The sequence below is a fragment of the Lobosporangium transversale genome (genome assembly GCF_002105155.1).
Source record: "Lobosporangium transversale strain NRRL 3116 chromosome Unknown BCR41scaffold_52, whole genome shotgun sequence".
NCBI lineage: Eukaryota > Fungi > Mortierellomycota > Mortierellomycetes > Mortierellales > Mortierellaceae > Lobosporangium > Lobosporangium transversale.
The window spans coordinates 145,697-165,227 of NW_019029030.1; the positions used below are offsets into that span (position 1 = coordinate 145,697).

Below are 19,531 nucleotides of genomic sequence, written 5' to 3' on the forward strand. Positions count from 1 at the left end.
TAAAGATCCTCATTCTTGTCTCGTTATATCTCAGTTCATTATTAATTTATCAGGTTTGATTCTCCAAACATCATTACTTCCTTTCCTTTAGTACAAAAGCCCAATTACATCGCACTAAATTAAAAGCTAGTTCTATTCCAGTTCAGAATATCGATGAAAAACAAACACGAAATGTACATTGGCTCGAAAGACTGCTTCGCCATTACTAGGCAATCAGCCAGCAGTTATCTTCTCAAAAGCGTATGGCTTTTGCCCCGGCCCGGCCCCCAATTACTGGTTAGTGTGGTAGCACCATCGTTTTTAATTAGAGAGCATTCCAGCCCAAGGATAGCGAGATTCCAGAAATTATGGGTAAGACGGTGCTAAAAAAAGAAATACAGTGTTTAAAGATGACAGACGGCAGGATAGTGGTCAGGCTGATTTTCGTCTCGAACATGCTGTTAAGACAGAACATCATACTTACAGGTCCTGGTATTGGAGCTGACAATTCTGTCAAAAAGCTACGCAAACCATATGTGTTTCGGGAGCCACTATGGGCCTTTTACATCAGTAACACGTCGAAGGAAGCGATCGTACAGTAGTTTTGGAACGCTGCACAGAGGTCAGAGATGGACCTTGCATATATTGATCTACTAGACCTCTTTGAGCTTCGTGTTCATGAAAACTACGGAAGCGATCCTTCCAATCCGACCCTTGTGCCAATTGGCGGAGGCAAATTTAACGCCTACATACAAAAAACACGAGTATTTTTTTGCTACCGCATTCAGGTCGGCTTGCGAAAAAGGCACGTACTTGTCTCATTACTCATTAGCTCTCTTTTTCATATAGTCGGGATATTTCTATAGTCCTCAGGCCTGGACTTGCTTACTCTTACATCATGAGTAGTCATGTCAGGCCCCGATAGGAAACTATACGTCAAAAAAAAATAAAAAAAAATAAAAAAAACGTTGATTAAAATGTTTCCCACACTTCATTAAATTAATGCCTGTGTCTGCGCTGTCCAATGCTCCGCACTGAAATTTCAACTGGAATTAACAGCCTTCCACAGTCACAGTTATTACGTATTTTGAGAGGGACTTGTGCCGTATTTCAGCTTGTTGCTAACAGGATTCCGTTTTTTATTTATTTATTTTTTCTTCTTACTCCGTCTCATAATTCAACTCCCATTGTTCATTGACACCAAATATCCTTTCAACATGTTCAGAGCTCTTCGTCCCTCCGCTGCCCTTTATCGCTCTGCGGTTCTGTACAAGAACCCTGCTATCGTTGCTTCTCAGAGTGTTTCCCGCAATGCCATGGCCTTGAACTTTGCCCGTGCCTACGGTGCCTCTGCCGGACTTGCCCGCGCCGATATCGAGAAGCGTGTCTTGGAAATCTTGGGTGGTTTCAATAAGATTGATTCCAGCAAGGTAAAAAAAAAAAAAAAGCATTTCATCTCTCAAGTCAAGAATCATTGGAGAATGAAAAATACGGATAATCACCTCGATACCTCGTTTATGATCTGATCTGGAACAGCAATTTACGCTCCCAAATATTTTAATCCTCCACACTCCGAGAAGTTCGGAAAAAAAAAAATTAAAAAGATTCGGAAAAAGGATCTGGATTGCTAGTCAGTCATCTCTGAGGAGAGGAAAAGTAATCAAACCAACCGATGGACTTGGCACTATTCTATCGACTGATTCGCGACAACAGCGCTCTTATGGCTAATCGCGGCTCTTTGGTTGCAAGCCCTGATCTCGCGACCAAAGACTTACGCGGACTTTGGTGCGGCTTAAGAAATATACCATTCACAATCACATTCTTATATACCAACACCCGCAAAACAATGTCATACAAACAAAAATGGCTGCTTTCTTATTATTAACCACAGCCGTCCAACCACTACAGAAAATTATAATCGTGTGGTGCATGCATAACTAACTTAATGCATTCTTTCCTTTTCTATTTCTCTTGATTTATTATTTATTTTATTTGCGTCCATATAACAGATCTCTCTTCAGGCTCACTTCAATTCCGATCTCAAGTTGGATTCTTTGGACACTGTCGAGGTTGTCATGGCCATCGAGGAGGAATTCTCGATCGAGATCCCCGATAAGGATGCTGATGAAATCAAGTCTGCTGCCCAGGCTGTTGATTACATCTCCAAGCGCGACGATGCTCACTAAATAACATTAGTCTGTGTCTTTGTCACCTTTTGTTTAACATCCTCTTCCCTCTTCCTTTCTTCCATAGTACTATAACCTCCTACATCCTCTTTCATTTGTGCAGATAAAATATATACAAACTATTGCTCAGAGAAGGATAACCATAATCGGCTTTTTTAAAAAAATTTACGGACACATTACTTGAAGCAGCATTCGGAAAAAAGAAAAAGAAAAAAAAAATACAAAAAGAAAAGGGAAATAAAACCCCAATAATACTGGAGATGATATGCATCATGGAGATATATCATTTTGGGGGGGTTTCATTAAAAAATACTACCGGAAATCTCATTCCTAGCCAGTTCGTCCGCCAGAAAGCTCATCGATGACGCTTTGATCTTCAGCTTGTAATTTCTCTTGATGTACTGGTTTCTTGGCCGCTGATGTTCCCCCACTCTGTGCTTTTTGATGATTTGTTCCATCTTCATCATCGCGGCTTCAAACAATTACGTCGAAATCCTGTATCTGTTCAATCCACTGTGAAGCCATTTTGATCACTATGGTATCTATAAGATGTTTCCTTCTGGGGATAGTCGTCGAAATTGGGGCTGCCTTGATTGGGATAAAGAAGTCGCGGCACTTGAACGACTGCCACACTCCACAGGATTGGATGGTCTGTGCTCTATTCGGGCTTTTGACTAAGTAGATTGTCGATTGCCCAAACCGCTTTAGGATCGATCGATGAAGTCGTATTGTTTAAGAATCTATAAAAAGTAATGAACCAACCGTAGATTTCGGATATAGTGAAGGCGCATAGGATAGCATTTTTAGCTTCAAACCAGATGGCATCATTGAGGGTATTGATGATGAAGCTGCAATTGGTGCGGCTTTTTTGGATGGTAGTGTTGGGATGTGCTTAATCAGAAATCCGCTCTGCAGATGATAGCGCCCGCCTGTAAGCCAATCTGTTATTTCTCAAGGATCTTCTTCACAAACTCGTCTTATTCACTATTGTAATCGCTTTCTTCTTTTTCTGCCGTCTTTTGACCTCTTTTTAATTGGTTCGTCTGATATTTCGATGATGATAATCCTATGGTCTGAACACTTGTCATAGCGGATGGATCAAGTTCTGCCTAACGAACAATCAATCGCTATTCAGATCTCCCTGCTTTCCAGCATTCATTTTCACCACGGCTTCCTGCGATTCGATTCAAAACCACACACAACTAAAATGTTCATCTTCATCCCATCCTATTCCTAGACCTTGTTTTATTTTTAGTGGATCCCTGGGCCGCTGAGCTTTTAGCAAGATCTCGTGTATTAGGAAGACACTTAAATCTGCACAGGCCACCAGTACAGGCCCCAAGGACAAGAAACAAGCCCTTGGTGCGACTGTACTGTGTAGCGTCCGAGATGCAGGTGGATAGTCAGGTTTAGGAGATTAATAAATCTTGGTATTGGCCTGACCTAGGATAAGGAGCCTCGCATGCTGTTGCAAGACAAATTGAGGATCTGGATGATCGTCAGCTAGGAGACTACCGCCATATAATAATCACGCAGACGGTCCGAGAAGAAGGCGGTACTGGCACAAAAAAGTTAGACGACAGTGGTGAACTAGAATTAAGAGTAAAAGGAGATATTGAGGAATGATCATTGTCTTTGTCATCATCTTTGCTGTTGCTGTTGCTGTTGCTGCTGCGGAGAGAAGGTGAAGAGGGCTGGTCACTCTTTCAGGTTTCAAGAAAGTGATATTGGCAGGCGCGAGTAACATGAGTGGATAGCTGGCGCGAAGAGAGTCGATCTGAGTAAGATTATGCTTTGAGCGAGCTGAGGCATGGATGAAATTTTGAGAGATCACAGCCGCAGTGGTGTGATAATCCAAGTAGGCTAGATAAGCAGAGGGAGGTTGGAATGCCATTTCAAGAAAGAAAGGCAGAATGAGTTCGAAATGAGCTTAGAAGGGGAAAATGAGTGATAGAACACATCAAATTGAAAAAAAACATTGTTTACCTTAATTGGATTGTTTTTTCAAGAACTTCGGCACAAATGCATGCTTGCAACCTCTAATTGTGTCATCTTTAAATGAATAGAGTAGTGCCCCAAAATAAAGAGGCTCGCCACGCAAGTAGTTGGCTTGAATACTCTAATCTTTCAGAGTAAGAACATCATTCTTCGGGTCTGTCATCGAGTCTCGCATATCCTTTAAGGTATATACACGGTCTCTTTGACTCAGTTGCGATAAGGGCTTCGAGGTAACCATCACCCTTTTAAGCGCGATCGATATTCATTGTTTATGGTCATATATTGCTTAATATTGCCCTCTTATTCTGGTATAGTAATAGATTGACAGACAAGGAGCCTGGTTTGCTGCGCGGTTCCAAGAAATATAACTGTTACCGGGCCATAGTTGGACCGCTCGGTCAACATAACAATCAGGCGACGGCGACGCCTATACCAAGATACACACGTAAAGTCTGGCCATGACGGATGCAGCGCTCCCTACTTGAAGCAATGAAGACGCACCAATGAAAAGCGTCCACACAAAGACCCAGGGCCCCAGTGAGCAGTCTACACAGTCATCATCAAAGAGACATTAACCAGGGCAAGCAAACAAACATAGTTGGCTTGATGACATGTCGAAAGCGCAGCTTATCAATGCCATGGACAAACAACAGTTAGCGATGACGCCTGATGTTGGTACTGTGAGGGCGAATACAACGAGAGCTGCTGTTGGTAACATCACGATTGTTGAGTCAGTTATCAGGATATTAAAGGAGGCGTTATTGTTAGCTGAAAAAGAGAACAGAAGACATCACTTGTATTCATTCAGTACGTGGAGGAGCAATTGGAACATGAAATGCTCTCTAGGGCTAAGCATCAGATCCTGAACGTGATCTGCTCATCCATCAAAAGCCAGGCATCTAACCTGAGGAAAAAGAGTACCATGGTCATCTGAAGGAGATGGATCGAGTCCGATTCTTGTCCTTACTCATCCGATGGATTCATACGAGAGTATGCAAATACAACACAGGAAACAGATGCCTCATTTAGGAGCTTCTGCGCAAATACCCTCCCACAAACTAGAAAACCAGAAGCATTTCCAGGAATGGCTCAGTTGGGGTCCCAATATCAGGACTCACTACAAAAACTGCTGTACTGACATATTTGACAAGATACAGTTGTTGCTGCCCTGTTGTCCTATAAGGAGATCGTTGCAATCTTTGGTTTCTCAATGTATCAAGGAGGAACAATAATCTGATTAAGATTGTTTCCTTTACTACACCAGCTTGCGAAAAAGGTCGAGAAGGGAGAGCTGACTCGGCATGTGGCCGAGGTTGACTATACAAAGTTAGCCATTGTCAACTCCATCCTTTTGACCAGGTTAAGTGGAGATGCTCGCTGTGCAACAGGGACTCATCTATTATTCAGGAGCGGAATTACCAACTCTGCTTTAGACGGACGAGAAACTACGTGTACATATCAAAGGCCTTGCAAGATACCAGCAGTGGGCATTGGAAGACATAAGCGGATGGCTGATGGCTCAGGAACCGGGGACCTTAATCGTCAACCTTCTTACAGCCGTGGGACACAGAGGACTTGGTAGAGGCAATGCGGAGATTAACCCAGCGGGGTGCCAACGGTTCATTAGCATCTCTTCAGAAAGCATAAAGCTCCGCCTTAAGAGGGGCAGGTATCGAGACTTCGAAGCCACGACATACGGCCAGCAAGGGTATGTTCTTTGCTGTGAAATACAGACCAATTTCGACTACAACTCTTGGCTTACGCTTTAGGAGACTGCGGAAAGAAGTGATGCTACAACTTTTCATTTCAACTGAAGATGACACAAACTATTTCTTACAAAATGCGAAATGTGTGGAGACAAAGGAAAGTGCCTCACTGCTCTGAGGATGCGAGTCTGAGGAGATCAAGGCGCTTGGGCTGGATTTAGGGTAAAGCTACATGAATGGCACACGTGTCAATTCCCTTGGGATTTATTCTAACCCTGCTGCTACTGTTGGACAAGTCAGCTCACCCGCCTGCAGTTCACTCTCCTACTACAGCCCCCATTACTGCCACAGCTCAGTTCTCAACAACCACCGCCTCTGCGTCACTAGAATCGTCCTCATTGTCGATCAAGCGCCTGTGCTCAAGACTTACTGCAACTTGGGAGTTAAGACAAAGGGTGTTTACTAACCTACACTAAAATCCGGCTGATGGCAATAACCGAAGCAGGCAGCACCAGAAGATGCCAGCCAATCTGTCGAAGACATCGAAACCAGCATGTTTATTCTTCGTGAGTTACGCTTGATCTTGGCATCAGAACTAACGGCCGTGACAAAAAGCTACGCAAAAATATATATGTTTCGGGAGCCACTATGGGCCTTTTACATCAGTAACACGTCGAAGGAAGCGATCGTACAGTAGTTTTGGAACGCTGCACAGAGGTCAGAGATGGACCTTGCATATATTGATCTACTAGACCTCTTTGAGCTTCGTGTTCATGAAAACTACGGAAGCGATCCTTCCAATCCGACCCTTGTGCCAATTGGCGGAGGCAAATTTAACGCCTACATACAAAAAACACGAGTATTTTTTTGCTACCGCATTCAGGTCGGCTTGCGAAAAAGGCACGTACTTGTCTCATTCTCATTAGCTCTCTTTTTCATATAGTCGGGATATTTCTATAGTCCTCAGGCCTGGACTTGCTTACTCTTGCATCATGAGTAGTCATGTCAGGTCCCGATAGGAAACTATACATCAAAATAAAAAAATAAAAAAACGTTGATTAAACTGTTTCCCATACATCATTAAATTAATGCTTGTGTCTGCGCTGTCCAATGCCCTGTACTGAAACTGCATCCACCGGCATGTGGCACCACACAACCGGATTTGAATTTAGTCATGCTAAATATGGTTCTTGTGCCGTGAAGTGGTGAAAAGTTGTTGGTTCGATTTTCGTTCCTGTTCAACGCCATGGAATGTAGTCAGACCGAAGAAGCTGGAAGAAGAATAGCAATATTTTTTTTTATTTCGTTCTTGTCTCTTTTTCTCTCTTTCTTAATTCTTTTTACTTTCCACCTGTCTTTACTCCCCTTTCCTCCCTGTGTCCTTCCCAGCTTGACAGCAAATTCATTCTCTTTGCATAATGGCTCTCCCTAACCCTGTCATGATTGCTGCCTCAGGCATCATTCTCGCTGGTTCATACCTCATTGACCCCACAACACTGCCTTTTGTTGCCGCAGGTGTGGCTGTCACTTGGGCAGGAGTTTTCTTCAAGAAACCAGCCGAAAGAAGTATGTCTTTGCAATGAACGACCAAGAGATCTATTTATTCTTTGCCTCACTACAATGGGAATTCACTTTAGCAGAATGGAGATGCTTTGGAAATGAATCAGTTAAAGCAGTAGACTATCAACTATCGATTTAACATGTCATTGTTCCTGTTCCTGAATGACATAGCTCCTCCATTGGACCCAAAGGAATATCGCAAGTTCAAGCTAGTTGACAAAGTAATTTGTAGTCCTAATACAGCCATGTAAGCCAACGGATCTTTTTTTTTTTTGTATTCAACATGTACCCCAAGCTTTTTTTTTTTTTTTTTTTTTTTTTTTTGACACGGTGATTATTTTTTAAAAAAAAGGTACAAATTCGCTCTCCCCAATGAGAACGATAAGCTAAACCTGCCCATCGGTCAACATATCTCAGTTATGGCCCACATCAATGGAAAGGATATCTCGCGTAGCTACACACCCACCAGTGGTAGTGATGATATTGGTCACTTTGTTCTTTGCATCAAGGTGAGAGGACTATCATGTTTTTTGCTATCGATACTATTCTTCTTGTAACTTCTTATAGAATACTATATCCTTTTTTTTTTATGGCAGTCCTATCCTCAGGGCAACGTCTCAAAGATGTTTAGTGAGCTCGCCATTGGTGATACTATCAATGTTCGTGGCCCTAAGGGACAGTTTAACTATACTCCTAATATGTGTCGAGCCATTGGAATGATTGCAGGTGGTACAGGTATAACACCCATGCTCCAGGTAAGAGCTATTAAAAATGATGCTATCATTACTTCCTATGCTCTGTTACTTGCTCTCGCGTTCAAAACAATCTTCTATTTGTATCGATGCATTAATGTATCCAAATGATATCCATAGATTATTCGCGCTGTCCTTAAGAATCCCGCAGACAAGACTCAGCTTAGACTCATCTTTGCTAATGTCACTCATGAGGATATTATTTTGAAAGCTGAGCTCGATTTGCTGTCAAAGAAACATCCTCAATTCAAGGTCTATTACGTGTTGAATACACCTCCAGAGGGCTGGACCGGTGGCGTTGGCTTTGTGAATGCAGATATGATTAAGGAACACATGCCTGCACCCGCCGCAGACATCAAGATCTTGCTTTGTGGTCCCCCTCCAATGGTTACAGCTATGTCCAAGATTACCCAGGACCTCGGATACGATAAAGTCAATGCTGTTTCTAAATTACCTGATCAAGTCTTTAAATTTTAAAAAAGAGGATAGATCTGCCAAGTTTTAATAAAGGAGCATCGAGCCCATGTGGCTTGTATGCATAGAGTATTGTGGAGCCTTGACATTACTTGGCATTTACCATTGCTTTGGTTTTTAACATCTTTCTAGCCTTGGTAGGCTACACTTCAATATGCTTAATTTCAAATATATTGCTGTATTGCATTGTAATGATGCAGATTGTGCTTTTACATCGTTCTAGAGATCTGATCTGTTGTTTTGTTTTCAGTTATTTTTAAGCAGTCCCTTTCTAATAGAGAGTATTTACACTAAATGACATTTAACAATTGACAAGCCTTGGTACTCCGCTGAACACGTAAAAGCAAAATACCCTGACGCACCACTTCCTCTCATTCCACAATAACTTGTCTTCACTTCTCCTTTCCTCTTGTTCTTTTCATTTTTGTTTTTACACTTGTATATTTCTTTTTTTTTTTTTTTTTTTGTTCAGGAATATCAACGTTATTATTATTTTTTTTTATTTCATTTTCTCCTTTTTGACATCACTTCATCCTTACATCCTTCTCTCTTTAGCTCCTCGTCACTCCATCCTTCCTCGCGCGAGCGTGTTCTCCTTACACTAGCACAGTTCAGTTTTTTTTATTTTTATTTTTTTTTGTGGCTAGCATGGAAATTGACTTGACAGATTCTCCAAGTGCAACATCAGTGTCCACTCCAACAGACGGTGGGTTGCACCTGCACAAACGACGTCGTACAGAGGACCCTGCTTCTGACAGGGAAGACAACAGTAGAACAGATCCCGAGGGTGAAGAGACAGAGATGACCGGAGTGAATACCAATGGTATACCTAATGTGAATACCAAAGGCCCAGAATTAGCGCGCACCATCGCATTGAGTGAACCACCTCAATGGCAAAAGGTGATTGAAAAGGCAGTAAAAGCCATTGTATCTATCCGATTTAGTCAAGTCTCTGCTTTTGATACTGAAGGTAAAAAAAAAAAAAAAAAAAAAAAAAGCATAGCAAACATCAAAAACCCTACCTAGGAATGGGAATGGCAGTGTTGTGTCATCAAGGGCTTTTCACTATTCTAAAATAAGTATCATAATCAAAAAGGATTGGATTTGGGTTTTTTTTATTTCAGTACGACATTAGCACTGCTTTGCCGGAAATTGCAGAATGAAATAATAGATGGGAAAAGGATTTGATCAGCGATATTCATATTGAGCAAAAAGTGTTTTTAGAGCTCGGGACTGACTAAAAAAGGCTTCTTCATGTTTTGAAGAAAGTTGATTTAGTGTGGATCAATATTTTATTGATTTGATACGATGATGAGGCACATTTGTTTGAACCACATCCTTAATTACAATCCATGCATATTCCCCTTCCATTATTGTTCTTGATTTTTGCTGTATGATCAGTGCTCGGGCGCTTCTTTTTCGTGAAAGGTTTAAAGAAACATGAATATGAATATGAATATGAATGTGAATGAGGTAAAATACTGACCCCAAGGGTCGTGCGCGACAACCCAGGAAAAAGGGGCAAAAGGAGACACACGGCTGCCGAAACGCACAAACAGAAAACTGCATATGTCCATCAACAAAGAAGATCAGCTCTATCGTTTGATGTTTGTACATGCATGGCACCATTGAATGTACGCATTGTATACCGACTTTTGACCTCATAGAGTCTTTAACAAATTATCAACCCTCCTTTTTTCACAAATTATTCTGGTAGGACCTGAAACGTCAGAGGCATCTGGGTTTATTGTCGATGCCGAGCGTGGATTGATATTGACAAATCGGTATGTGAGCTATCGGAATCTGACTTGTCCATATAATGTATCTCGGAGCCTAGGGTGTACGCTCATTCTTGTATTTTTGGTGACTCCACCTTATTTGTGAATACATAGGCATGTCGCTTGTGCAGGTCCATTTGTTGGAGAGGCTGTTTGCCATGACCATGAGGAAGTGGATGTTTATCCTGTATACAGAGATCCGGTCCATGACTTTGGGTATGTTCGTTTTGAATCAGGATGTCTTGCATGTGTTGTAGTATGTTCATAACCATGTCATTGCACTAGTATTGAGCTAAATGAAGATCGTATGAGCCTAAGATGAAGTAAAAGACTTGAACCACAACCGACACTAAACTGACGTTTATTGACCATCATGTATCTTAATTGTCTTCAATGATAGCTTTCTCAAGTTTGACCCGTCCAAGATTAGATATATGGAGGTGACATCAATTCCATTGGTACCAGAGATGGCCAAAGTCGGAATCGACATCCGTGTTGTCGGCAATGATGCTGGGGAAAAGCTCTCAATTTTGTCTGGCTCAATCTCACGACTGGACAGAAATGCTCCTGAATATGGAGACCTCACATATAATGATTTCAAGTAAGTCTTGATCAATCGGTCTATTACATCTTATTTTGCTTATTTTATTAATGTCCGGGTTGACGTAGTTTTGCAAGCTGATGATAGACTGATTTTTTTTTTCTTTTTTCTTTTTATTATATTAATATATATTTATATATGACATTCAAAGCACATTCTATCTTCAGGCCGCATCAAGCACAAGTGGAGGCTCCAGTGGATCACCTGTAATTGACATTAATGGAAATGCGGTCGCACTACAAGCAGGAGGTAGTCTCAAGGCAGCAACAGACTTCTTCTTGCCTCTGGATCGTGTACGTCGTGCATTAACGTTTATTCAGGAGGGCAAGCATGTGCCTCGTGGTACTATCCAGACTCAGTTTATGTATAGACCATTTGATGAGACCCGGCGTCTTGGATTGAGTCAAAAAACTGAAGCATTGATCAGAGCTACATTTCCAGAGGAGATCGGCATGCTGGTTGCAGAGACTGTTTTGCCCAAAGGACCTGCGGCAGACTGCCTGGAGGAGGGTGATATCCTTGTATCCATCAACGGAGAACTCATCACAAAGTTTGTTCCACTAGAGGATTGTCTAGACAGGAATGTTGGCAACGAGATTGAGATTATAGCTGAACGTGGAGGCGAGCAGAGGACATTTAAAGTTGTGGTCCAGGATCTGCATAGCATTACGCCAGATCGCTATGTCGAGATTGGTGGCGCTAAACTCAACAACCTAAGTTACCAACTAGCGCGTAGCTTCTGTGTTCCTGTCAGTGGCGTCTATGTTTCAGAGCCCAGTGGAATGTTCAGATTTGAAGGACCTGACAGGGGATGGCTCTTGTCTTCTATTGACAATCAGCCCATCCATAATTTGGATGACTTTATAGAGGTGATGCAGAAGATTCCGGACAGAGAAAGGATCCCTGTTGTGTATTATTCCATTGCAGATGTCCATACCACCAGTGTTGCAGTCGTGCAAGTAGAGCGCCACTGGAGTCGTTTTCGGTTAGCAGTCAGAAACGACAAGACTGGCCTCTGGGACTTTACAAGCCTGGGCACACCTTTACCTCCAAAACCCATTGTTCCCTCTACTGTAAAGTTCCTTGAACTTGACGAGTCTTTAGGACCAGCTAAGGAGCTTTTCAGTAGTATGGTTAAGGTCGGTTATTATATGCCATGCCGCATTGATGGGTTCCCAAAGAGCAGGGTACGTGTTTTCTCTTTGATCGCGCATAACTGAGATTGTTGGTGTAATGTGGGGCTCTATCTAAGCTCGTCACCGGATGCCTTTTCCTTCCTTTTTTTTTTTTTTTTTTTTTTTTTTTTTACTTTTTTATAATTTATATAGAAATACGGCGCAGGTTTGGTGGTGGATGCAGAACGTGGCCTTATTGTTGTTTCGCGCAATATTGTTCCATTTGCTATGGGGGACTTGAACATTACCATTGCAGATTCTATCATTGTACCTGGTAAAGTCATGTATTTGCATCCAACCCACAATTTTGCAATTGTCTCGTACAACCCCAAGGACATTGGTGGCACTCCTATCAAATCTGCCAAAATTTCGCCCATCAACCTTGTCCAAGGGCACCAGGTGTCTTTGGTAGCATTCAATCACAACCAGCGTCCTATCTGCCTTAGAACCATTGTAACAGATATCACCAGTGTAACAATCCCTCATAACGCTACACCTCGCTTCCGTGGTATAAACTTGGATGCGATTACATTAGACACGCCTCTTGCTCAACAATGCTCATCTGGAGTGTTAGCTGATAGCGAGGGTCGTGTACAAGGCCTCTGGCTTTCTTATCTTGGCGAGCGTAATAACTCTGGTAGGGACAACGAGTACCATCTAGGTCTTCATATCTCGACAATCATGCCTGTTCTCCAGCCCATGCAACAAGGATTGTATCCAAAATTACGTAGTCTCAACATTGAGGTCGTGACGGTTCAAATGGCTCAAGCACGTCATATGGGACTCTCGGACGAATGGGTCAAGAAGGTAGAAGAAGCCAATCCTTCCCGCCATCACATCTTCATGGTTCGTCGCACCGAAACTGGGTCGGTATCAGCGAAGATTCTTCAGGAGCTGGATTTGATTTTGAGTATTAATGGCAAAGTCATCACGAGAATGTATGAGCTTGATGTTCAGTATGATGCTACTGAACTAGAAATGGTGGTACTACGAAAGAAGGTAGAAGTCAAAGTCACTGTTCCGACTGAAGAAGTGGATGGCAATGGAACAAGTCGACTAGTCATCTGGGCAGGTGCAATGATGCATGAGCCACACAAGGCTGTTTTACAACAGAGTAAAACATTGCCTAGTAGGGTATACGTCAGTGCGCGGTCGAAGGGGTCGCCCTCCTATATGTATGGAATGGTCCCTACAATGTGGATCACACACATCAATGGCACACCAACGCCTGATCTGGATGCTCTGTTGAAGGCGGTGAGACAATGTCCTGATAATTCGTATGTCCGCGTCAAAACTATGAGCTTCGATATGATTCCCACAGTACTGAGTGTCAAGACAAACATGCATTATTGGTAGGTCTAGAGCACATGTGTTTTCATACTATGATGATCATTTTGCATTATTATGCATTGTTAATGGTCACTAACATTTATACACTTTTCCTCAATTTTTTCAAGGCCAACGGCAGAGATGGTTAGAGATGACAATGAAGAATCTGGATGGCGTAAAGTTGCGGACCCACCTGCGCCAAAGACAAAGAGCGAAGACGGCGCAGAGGCAATGGCAGCAGAAGGAGCAGAAGCAGTTGTAGTAGATGGAGATGAGATTGATATGGAAGAGGACGCCTCAAGTGAAGTAGTTTGATGAAAGAGGTTTTTGTTGAATAATAATGAGTTCACGTTTATAACTTTCTAACTTGGGAGATTTGCCAAAGAAACCCTGCAAAGGGGGGATAGTTGTTCTCTCAGATAGACACGTGCCTTTCCATCCATCCGAATATTTAATATTGAATTTAATTACAGATTTAAAAGATATATGGTACACATGATTCACTGTGGAACTCGTCCCTCTTGAATCACTTCAAACAACTGCCATCAGTATGGAAAGGTCTATGATGTTGGAGGTGTGAAAGACAGATGTCCAAACAGCGCCTGCAAACGTGTTAATGCCACTGCTTTGAGTCGTTCGCTTTCGTCCAAATCTCCATTTTTCTCTCGACTGATAACCAAGTGAGCTTCTGTAGCCTTCATCTGTCGTCGTGGGTCCTTTCCAAAAGTTTTTTCCCAGTTCCATTCAGCACCTCTGTGTTTTACTTGGTTGTTTCCCTCGAACTCTTGTGACCATCCAGTTTGTATTTGGGGATGCATAGTAGAAGTAAAAGCAGCTGTGTCATCCATTTCATTTGAAGTGGCGGAAGTAGCACCAGGGTAGAAGGTTTGTTCTGCAAGATGCAAGTCGCTCACGAGCGTCATAAATCGGTCTTTAGCCTGTACGGGGTTTGATGGTCGCAGTGATGGCTGTAGAGTGGTTTGTGGTTGGTTATAGTCATGGTGGTAGTCGAAGCTCATGAACTCGTCTATACTAAACATTGAATGCTGGTGCTCTTGTGCTATCTCCTGTTTGAGCGGATCCAACCTAGGTACAGGCAAACGTCTCGGGGGCTGCAGAGTTGAACCTGTTTCTCCTCCTGCCGTTTTCTGTTCAGATATAGTAGTAACACCGGCCATTAGCCAGGCCGACCGAGGTGGGCCACCTGAAGCCTGTCTTAGCCTTTCTCGCTCTTCCTCTAAACGAGCTTCCTTCAAGCAGTCTTGCTCCTCAATTGCACGGAATTGAGATTGATGGCTATTGATATAAGCCTGAGTAAAGTGATCATTACTCCATTCTTCTCTGAATTCATCTTCATCATCACTTTCCGCGGTCTCTTGTTCGTGACGAGACCATTCCTGAGCCCATACACTCTCTTGTTTTTCCACATGTATAGAGCTACCGTCAATGGTAGGTAGATATTGAAAGGATTCAAATTCCGAGGCGTTAAAATCAGGTGGGGAGGCAGCAGAGATACCAGAGAGGGTTGTTTGCACTTGATGATCGGGAACATGTTGTTCTTGGTGGTGCATCTCCCAGGCATGGATCAAATTCATATCAGGAAGATGATGATCATGCGTTGTTGTATGATGAAAGTCAAAAGTGAGGTTATTTTTTGAGCTATGTCTTGACCATGCCTGCTCAAACGGATCTGCAAACGAGTCAATTGATTTTAGTTTATGAAAGGAAGGTTGAGACGACGATGTTGATGAGGAAATTAAAGAGGGTTGTTTTGATTGTGAAGGGAATAATCCACGATTATGATGTATCTGGGATGAAGAATGTGGTAATAGATGAATATGGGAATGAGTATGAGGGAATGAGTGCTGATGCTGACTGCTGGTACCAGTTTGAAACAGGGAGTTTTTGGGTGCAAAGCTGGATTCACCGAGCAGTTGGTTCGCCAGAGCGTTCAGGGGTGCTCGCCCAGAGGCAGAATAGCAATCAGTCATGCTTTATCTTTTAGTGAGTATTAGAAGATTAGAGAGTAAAATTTAAACAAATAAATAGACAAAAAATAAAAAAGGAAAGAGATGGCGATGGAAGAATGAACTTGACAAAGAGGGGATGAACAATGAAAAAATGGAATTTGAAAGAGAAAGAAGAAGAAGAAGAAAAAAAAAAAAAAAAAAAAAAAAAAAAGGAAGAGATAAAGAGATAAGCAAAGCGGAGCAAGCAGGAAGGACAAAGCGACTCACTCATGCCCCCTTCTGCTTCTTGTCTCCGGATCTATTACATGATATTTTGCACATGTGCACTGTTTTCTCCACGCTTTGTAGATATGCAAGATAGAGTAAAGCGAACACAAGAGTCGTTTGGTTTTCTCCGGAGATTAAGATTTTTAAGCTATGATTGGCTAACAATCTCCTGAGTAAGCGATCTGACATGTGATTTGCAACTCTTCTTTCCTTTGTCCCTGAGATCTCTTAATCGCACTATTATATTGTATAATATATATAATTACATACATATATATGTATATATATATATATACACTACTATCGCACCATCATATCAATAGACATTCGCTACCCTCATCAGCTCATACTAATATACTCATCTATCCTAACACTGGTCTCATTGAAGTGAATGCCGCTTTGATCTATAACAACAGGCTCCGGATGGCGGTTTGTTTTGTTGCAACGAGCCCGTTCAATATTCGAGATGTATGAATAAACCAAAAGAGAAATAGCAGTCACACATCTGAATTAAGATTATTCAAGCTAAGAAAAATCAACGTGATGTGGATTTGAGTGCATATCGAAGAACTAGCTGTTTCTTAAAAGCTGTAATCAAGTAATCAAACATATATAAGGGTTATTGACAAAATGGGTTGGTCCCAGGGGTAATTTTAAAGATTGAGGACAACCGTCCTGGCTCTCACGCATTGAAATGCATTTTTTTTCTTCTTTTTTCTTGACCGAGTTACCTAAAAATAAGCAAGTAGAAGAGACAACCTTGAGTTGGATTGAGGTTGAGGCCTGATGCATGCAAGTAGTTTAGCTCATAGTCTATCCAGCACAGCGCTCGCATTAGGGTATTAAGGGAGCAAATCAAACGATGAAAGACCAATGCCGCTTCTGCCCATGTTTAGTGGATTGGTCTCCGCTGAAAATAGCTGACGAGATTATTATTATTTAAGCCAGCAATGCCTGTCTGTTAAAAGACGAAAAAGGAATCACTTTTATTTCATTCTTATTCTCATTCTCATTCTCATTCTCATTCTCATTCCTCTCCTCATCACCCAAGACTGTTCCTTTCCAATAAAAAAACATTCCTGGTGTCACACTGTTTCCATTTATTAACTTTTTTTATTTTCGAAGGTACGAAAAGTAAATACATATTTTTGAGTAACACAGCATAGAAGATTTACCAAGCATTGTCCAGCAGCACATTTGTTTGTCTCAATGCATGCTGCAACGTTAAAAAGAAATTGCCTGTGTCTCTGCTTCCTATTCATTTCTTGCAGCTGAGTTGAATCGAACACTCTGGGGATATTTTGGGTATAGTTTTGGGTAGTGGAGTCTGCACCCCCATGAATCGTTTCTTCTTTTGCAAACAACAAAAGTATGCATTTTATACACATACAAAAACACTCTGTGTCAAAGAGCTGTGTAATTGCTGAATGGGATGCTTCATGTAAATTCGATTGCTTTTATTGTCATCAGCACCGAGCCTTTTGTCTCCATTTATGTATTTATTTATGACTTGGCTATTTCTGCCTATAGACGTGCTTATTTTTATTTTATTGTATTTATTTTAATATCGCTCTATGCTCAAGGCACTTTAATAGAGTTTTTTTTTATTTTTTTTATGGCGGCCATGATGGCCTCTCTTTTCTTTTTTCTTTCATTCTTTCTTTCTGTCTATTCTCTTCTCTCTTGTCTTCTCATCTCCCAATTCCCTCCCCTATCCTTTCTACTCACTATTATTTTTCTTTCGTTCTTCTGTCCTCCATCCTCATTGCTGCATCTCTTTCGGATTTGCAATTACTCATTTGTCCTCACAACAATTTATTTTTTATTCTTTACTTTTTTCTTTTTTCTTTCAATCTTAGCCACATCCACTGATAATACAAGCATTCTCCCTCGCATAACCACCACTCGCCTTTTGTTCAACCAACGACTGTTTAGATCGATAAACTGAGGCTCTATACGACTTTGACGACCCTTCACCTAATATCCTATATTTTTTTTTTTAGCAATCACTCATCAGTACAGGAACACCAATCAAAACAATGGAGTCACCAATGCCAGTATTGCCGCTGGCCAACCTTCAGACTGTTGGTCAGGCTCGTGCAGAACTCGAGGCCAGGTTGATGGCTATCCACAACGACCTCCAGCTGACACAGAACATTGGGCTTTTGTTTGTTAAGCGAGAGGAAGATCTTCGGAATTGCTTTGAGCAACTTCAAGAACTTAGTGCCCTAGAAGGCGCACACCAGCATTCCATAGACAGCGTCGACTATGGCACCGGATCAGATGCAACAATAGAGCAGCCTTTGCCAGATTCGGTACGCGAGAGATTGGCAATGCTCGATAGAGATTTTCAGGAAGGCCAAAACGGTATCCTTGGTCTGAAGGGACTTATAGATGCACAACTGGTAAGGAATGGTTATCACGGCTTGATAGACTTCGACTCGTTCTGTCTCTGAGTCTCTTTCGAATATTTTTTTTTTTTTTTTTTTTTTTTTTTCGTCAGCCCAAAAACCCTTCTCTCCCTGATTCTATCGCGTTCTTTTATTTTTACATTCTTTTGTGAGATCCTATCCCCTCCCTTCCTTTTTTTTTTTATTTTTTTATTTTTTTAAATGCGACCTATTCTTTTCTAGAGTGAGGATCTCCTCTTCATAGTGAGGAACAGTATTATTATAACTGGCCCTTGATTTTTCTTGAAGTAGCCGGTGTGGTTGACGACTTGATGGGTTGTTGCAAGTGTATGATCTCAGCATTGGCTTTGCTCTGTTTCTTTCTTTTTTTTTTTTTTTTTTTTTTTTTTTTTTTTTTTTTTTAAAAAAAAAAAGTGCTCTCATACATTCCAAAGTTAATTATTATTTTTTTACGAAACACCATCTTTATTTATTCAAATCACACATCTTATCGGCCATTTTCAGCAAAAGGCTCAGGCTCTTTCTCTCTCTTTTATTGAACGTCTATTCTTGGGCAATGCGCTCATTTGCTTTATATTTCCGTTGCTGCTTCAACGATATTTTCAACTCCAGGCCCGTACTGTGAGTGGAAGAGCGCTTGTATTGCATACTTTCACCTGATGGAAATCGCTTCATCGTCACACTCTTCATGCTTGATCTTATTTATTAATCTCTTGAATATCCAGTACCTGTTTCAGAGGATGAGAAAAGCGCACAATCTTTTAGTTTTCTCTCGTAATCATTAGTAAAGCATATATTAGACTGGACTCAGAATTAACATCGGTGCATTAATTCTCATTGTATTTCTTAGCCCGCGATAGAAATCCAACCTCCACAGAATGATGCATTTCCAAGGGCAGGGTCAAACGTTCTTCCTTCAAGCGCATTGCCAACGCAGAATATCACAAAGCCTCGTCGTCACAAGGTAGTTGTACCTCCAGTACCATCCATCAATGACCCCGCGTTTCCAGTCCAGATTCAGCAAGAGCTACTTAACCAGGTCCGCTACTGGACATCGCAGGCAGAGATGAAAGAGAAGCTGAACCAAGAGTACGATACAAAGATTACCGAGATGGAGCGTATTATCGATGCTCTCAACAAGCAGAGACGTATGCGTGAAGAGAGCGATGGTAAGGATGAAGATTTCTATAAAAGATGAATAATGCTTCAAATGAGGTCTTTATATTTATATTTGTATATATGCATATAAACATATACTCTGAATTGGATGATTGAATTCTAACTGCGGTGGAACATACACTGCTCTTTTGGAACATATTTTTGGAATAATAATAGAGCGTCAGAA

General features: G+C 41.5%; 5 protein-coding genes across 5 annotated transcripts; 4 read left to right on the plus strand and 1 right to left on the minus strand.

The window, feature by feature from the left end:
- The first annotated feature begins 1,144 nt into the window (after window positions 1-1,144).
- Window positions 1,145-2,358, plus strand: BCR41DRAFT_362027 (acyl carrier protein). The gene is made up of 2 exons (XM_022025658.1): window positions 1,145-1,409; window positions 1,989-2,358. Exons 1-2 carry the CDS (start codon window positions 1,197-1,199, stop codon window positions 2,163-2,165), a joined length of 390 nt encoding a protein of 129 aa, XP_021876935.1. The 5' UTR covers window positions 1,145-1,196; the 3' UTR covers window positions 2,166-2,358.
- A 2,416-nt stretch (window positions 2,359-4,774) lies between these two features.
- BCR41DRAFT_400701 (hypothetical protein) lies at window positions 4,775-5,745 on the plus strand (the record flags this gene model as incomplete). Its single annotated transcript, XM_022029158.1, has 4 exons — window positions 4,775-4,843; window positions 4,972-5,088; window positions 5,226-5,294; window positions 5,428-5,745. The coding sequence occupies 4 exons, from the start codon at window positions 4,775-4,777 to the stop codon at window positions 5,743-5,745; spliced, it is 573 nt and encodes a 190-aa protein (XP_021876936.1).
- A 1,439-nt stretch (window positions 5,746-7,184) lies between these two features.
- Window positions 7,185-8,740, plus strand: BCR41DRAFT_362032 (NADH-cytochrome b5 reductase 1). Its single transcript, XM_022025659.1, has 5 exons — window positions 7,185-7,435; window positions 7,601-7,676; window positions 7,782-7,938; window positions 8,026-8,184; window positions 8,302-8,740. The coding sequence occupies exons 1-5, from the start codon at window positions 7,288-7,290 to the stop codon at window positions 8,656-8,658; spliced, it is 897 nt and encodes a 298-aa protein (XP_021876937.1). The 5' UTR covers window positions 7,185-7,287; the 3' UTR covers window positions 8,659-8,740.
- Window positions 8,741-9,456: 716 nt separating this feature from the next.
- On the plus strand, window positions 9,457-13,853 carry BCR41DRAFT_312447 (trypsin-like cysteine/serine peptidase domain-containing protein; the record flags this gene model as incomplete). The annotated part of the gene is made up of 7 exons (XM_022021089.1): window positions 9,457-9,625; window positions 10,373-10,439; window positions 10,548-10,649; window positions 10,834-11,034; window positions 11,186-12,221; window positions 12,363-13,561; window positions 13,667-13,853. The coding sequence occupies 7 exons, from the start codon at window positions 9,457-9,459 to the stop codon at window positions 13,851-13,853; spliced, it is 2,961 nt and encodes a 986-aa protein (XP_021876938.1).
- Window positions 13,854-14,054: 201 nt separating this feature from the next.
- On the minus strand, window positions 14,055-15,307 carry BCR41DRAFT_362035 (hypothetical protein). Its single transcript, XM_022025660.1, has one exon. The coding sequence runs from the start codon at window positions 15,131-15,133 to the stop codon at window positions 14,099-14,101; it is 1,035 nt and encodes a 344-aa protein (XP_021876939.1). The 5' UTR covers window positions 15,134-15,307; the 3' UTR covers window positions 14,055-14,098.
- Window positions 15,308-19,531: the final 4,224 nt, after the last annotated feature.

Coding starts and splice junctions, on each gene's coding strand:
- BCR41DRAFT_362027 (XM_022025658.1), top strand. CDS start 1,197: ATGTTCAGAGCTCTTCGTCCCTCCGCTGCCCTTTATCGCTCTGCGGTT. Junction 1,410..1,988: donor ATAAGATTGATTCCAGCAAG/GTAAAAAAAAAA, acceptor TCCATATAACAG/ATCTCTCTTCAGGCTCACTT.
- BCR41DRAFT_362035 (XM_022025660.1), bottom strand. CDS start 15,133: ATGAATTTGATCCATGCCTGGGAGATGCACCACCAAGAACAACATGTT.
- BCR41DRAFT_362032 (XM_022025659.1), top strand. CDS start 7,288: ATGGCTCTCCCTAACCCTGTCATGATTGCTGCCTCAGGCATCATTCTC. Junction 7,677..7,781: donor TGTAGTCCTAATACAGCCAT/GTAAGCCAACGG, acceptor TTTAAAAAAAAG/GTACAAATTCGCTCTCCCCA. Junction 7,939..8,025: donor ACTTTGTTCTTTGCATCAAG/GTGAGAGGACTA, acceptor TTTTTATGGCAG/TCCTATCCTCAGGGCAACGT.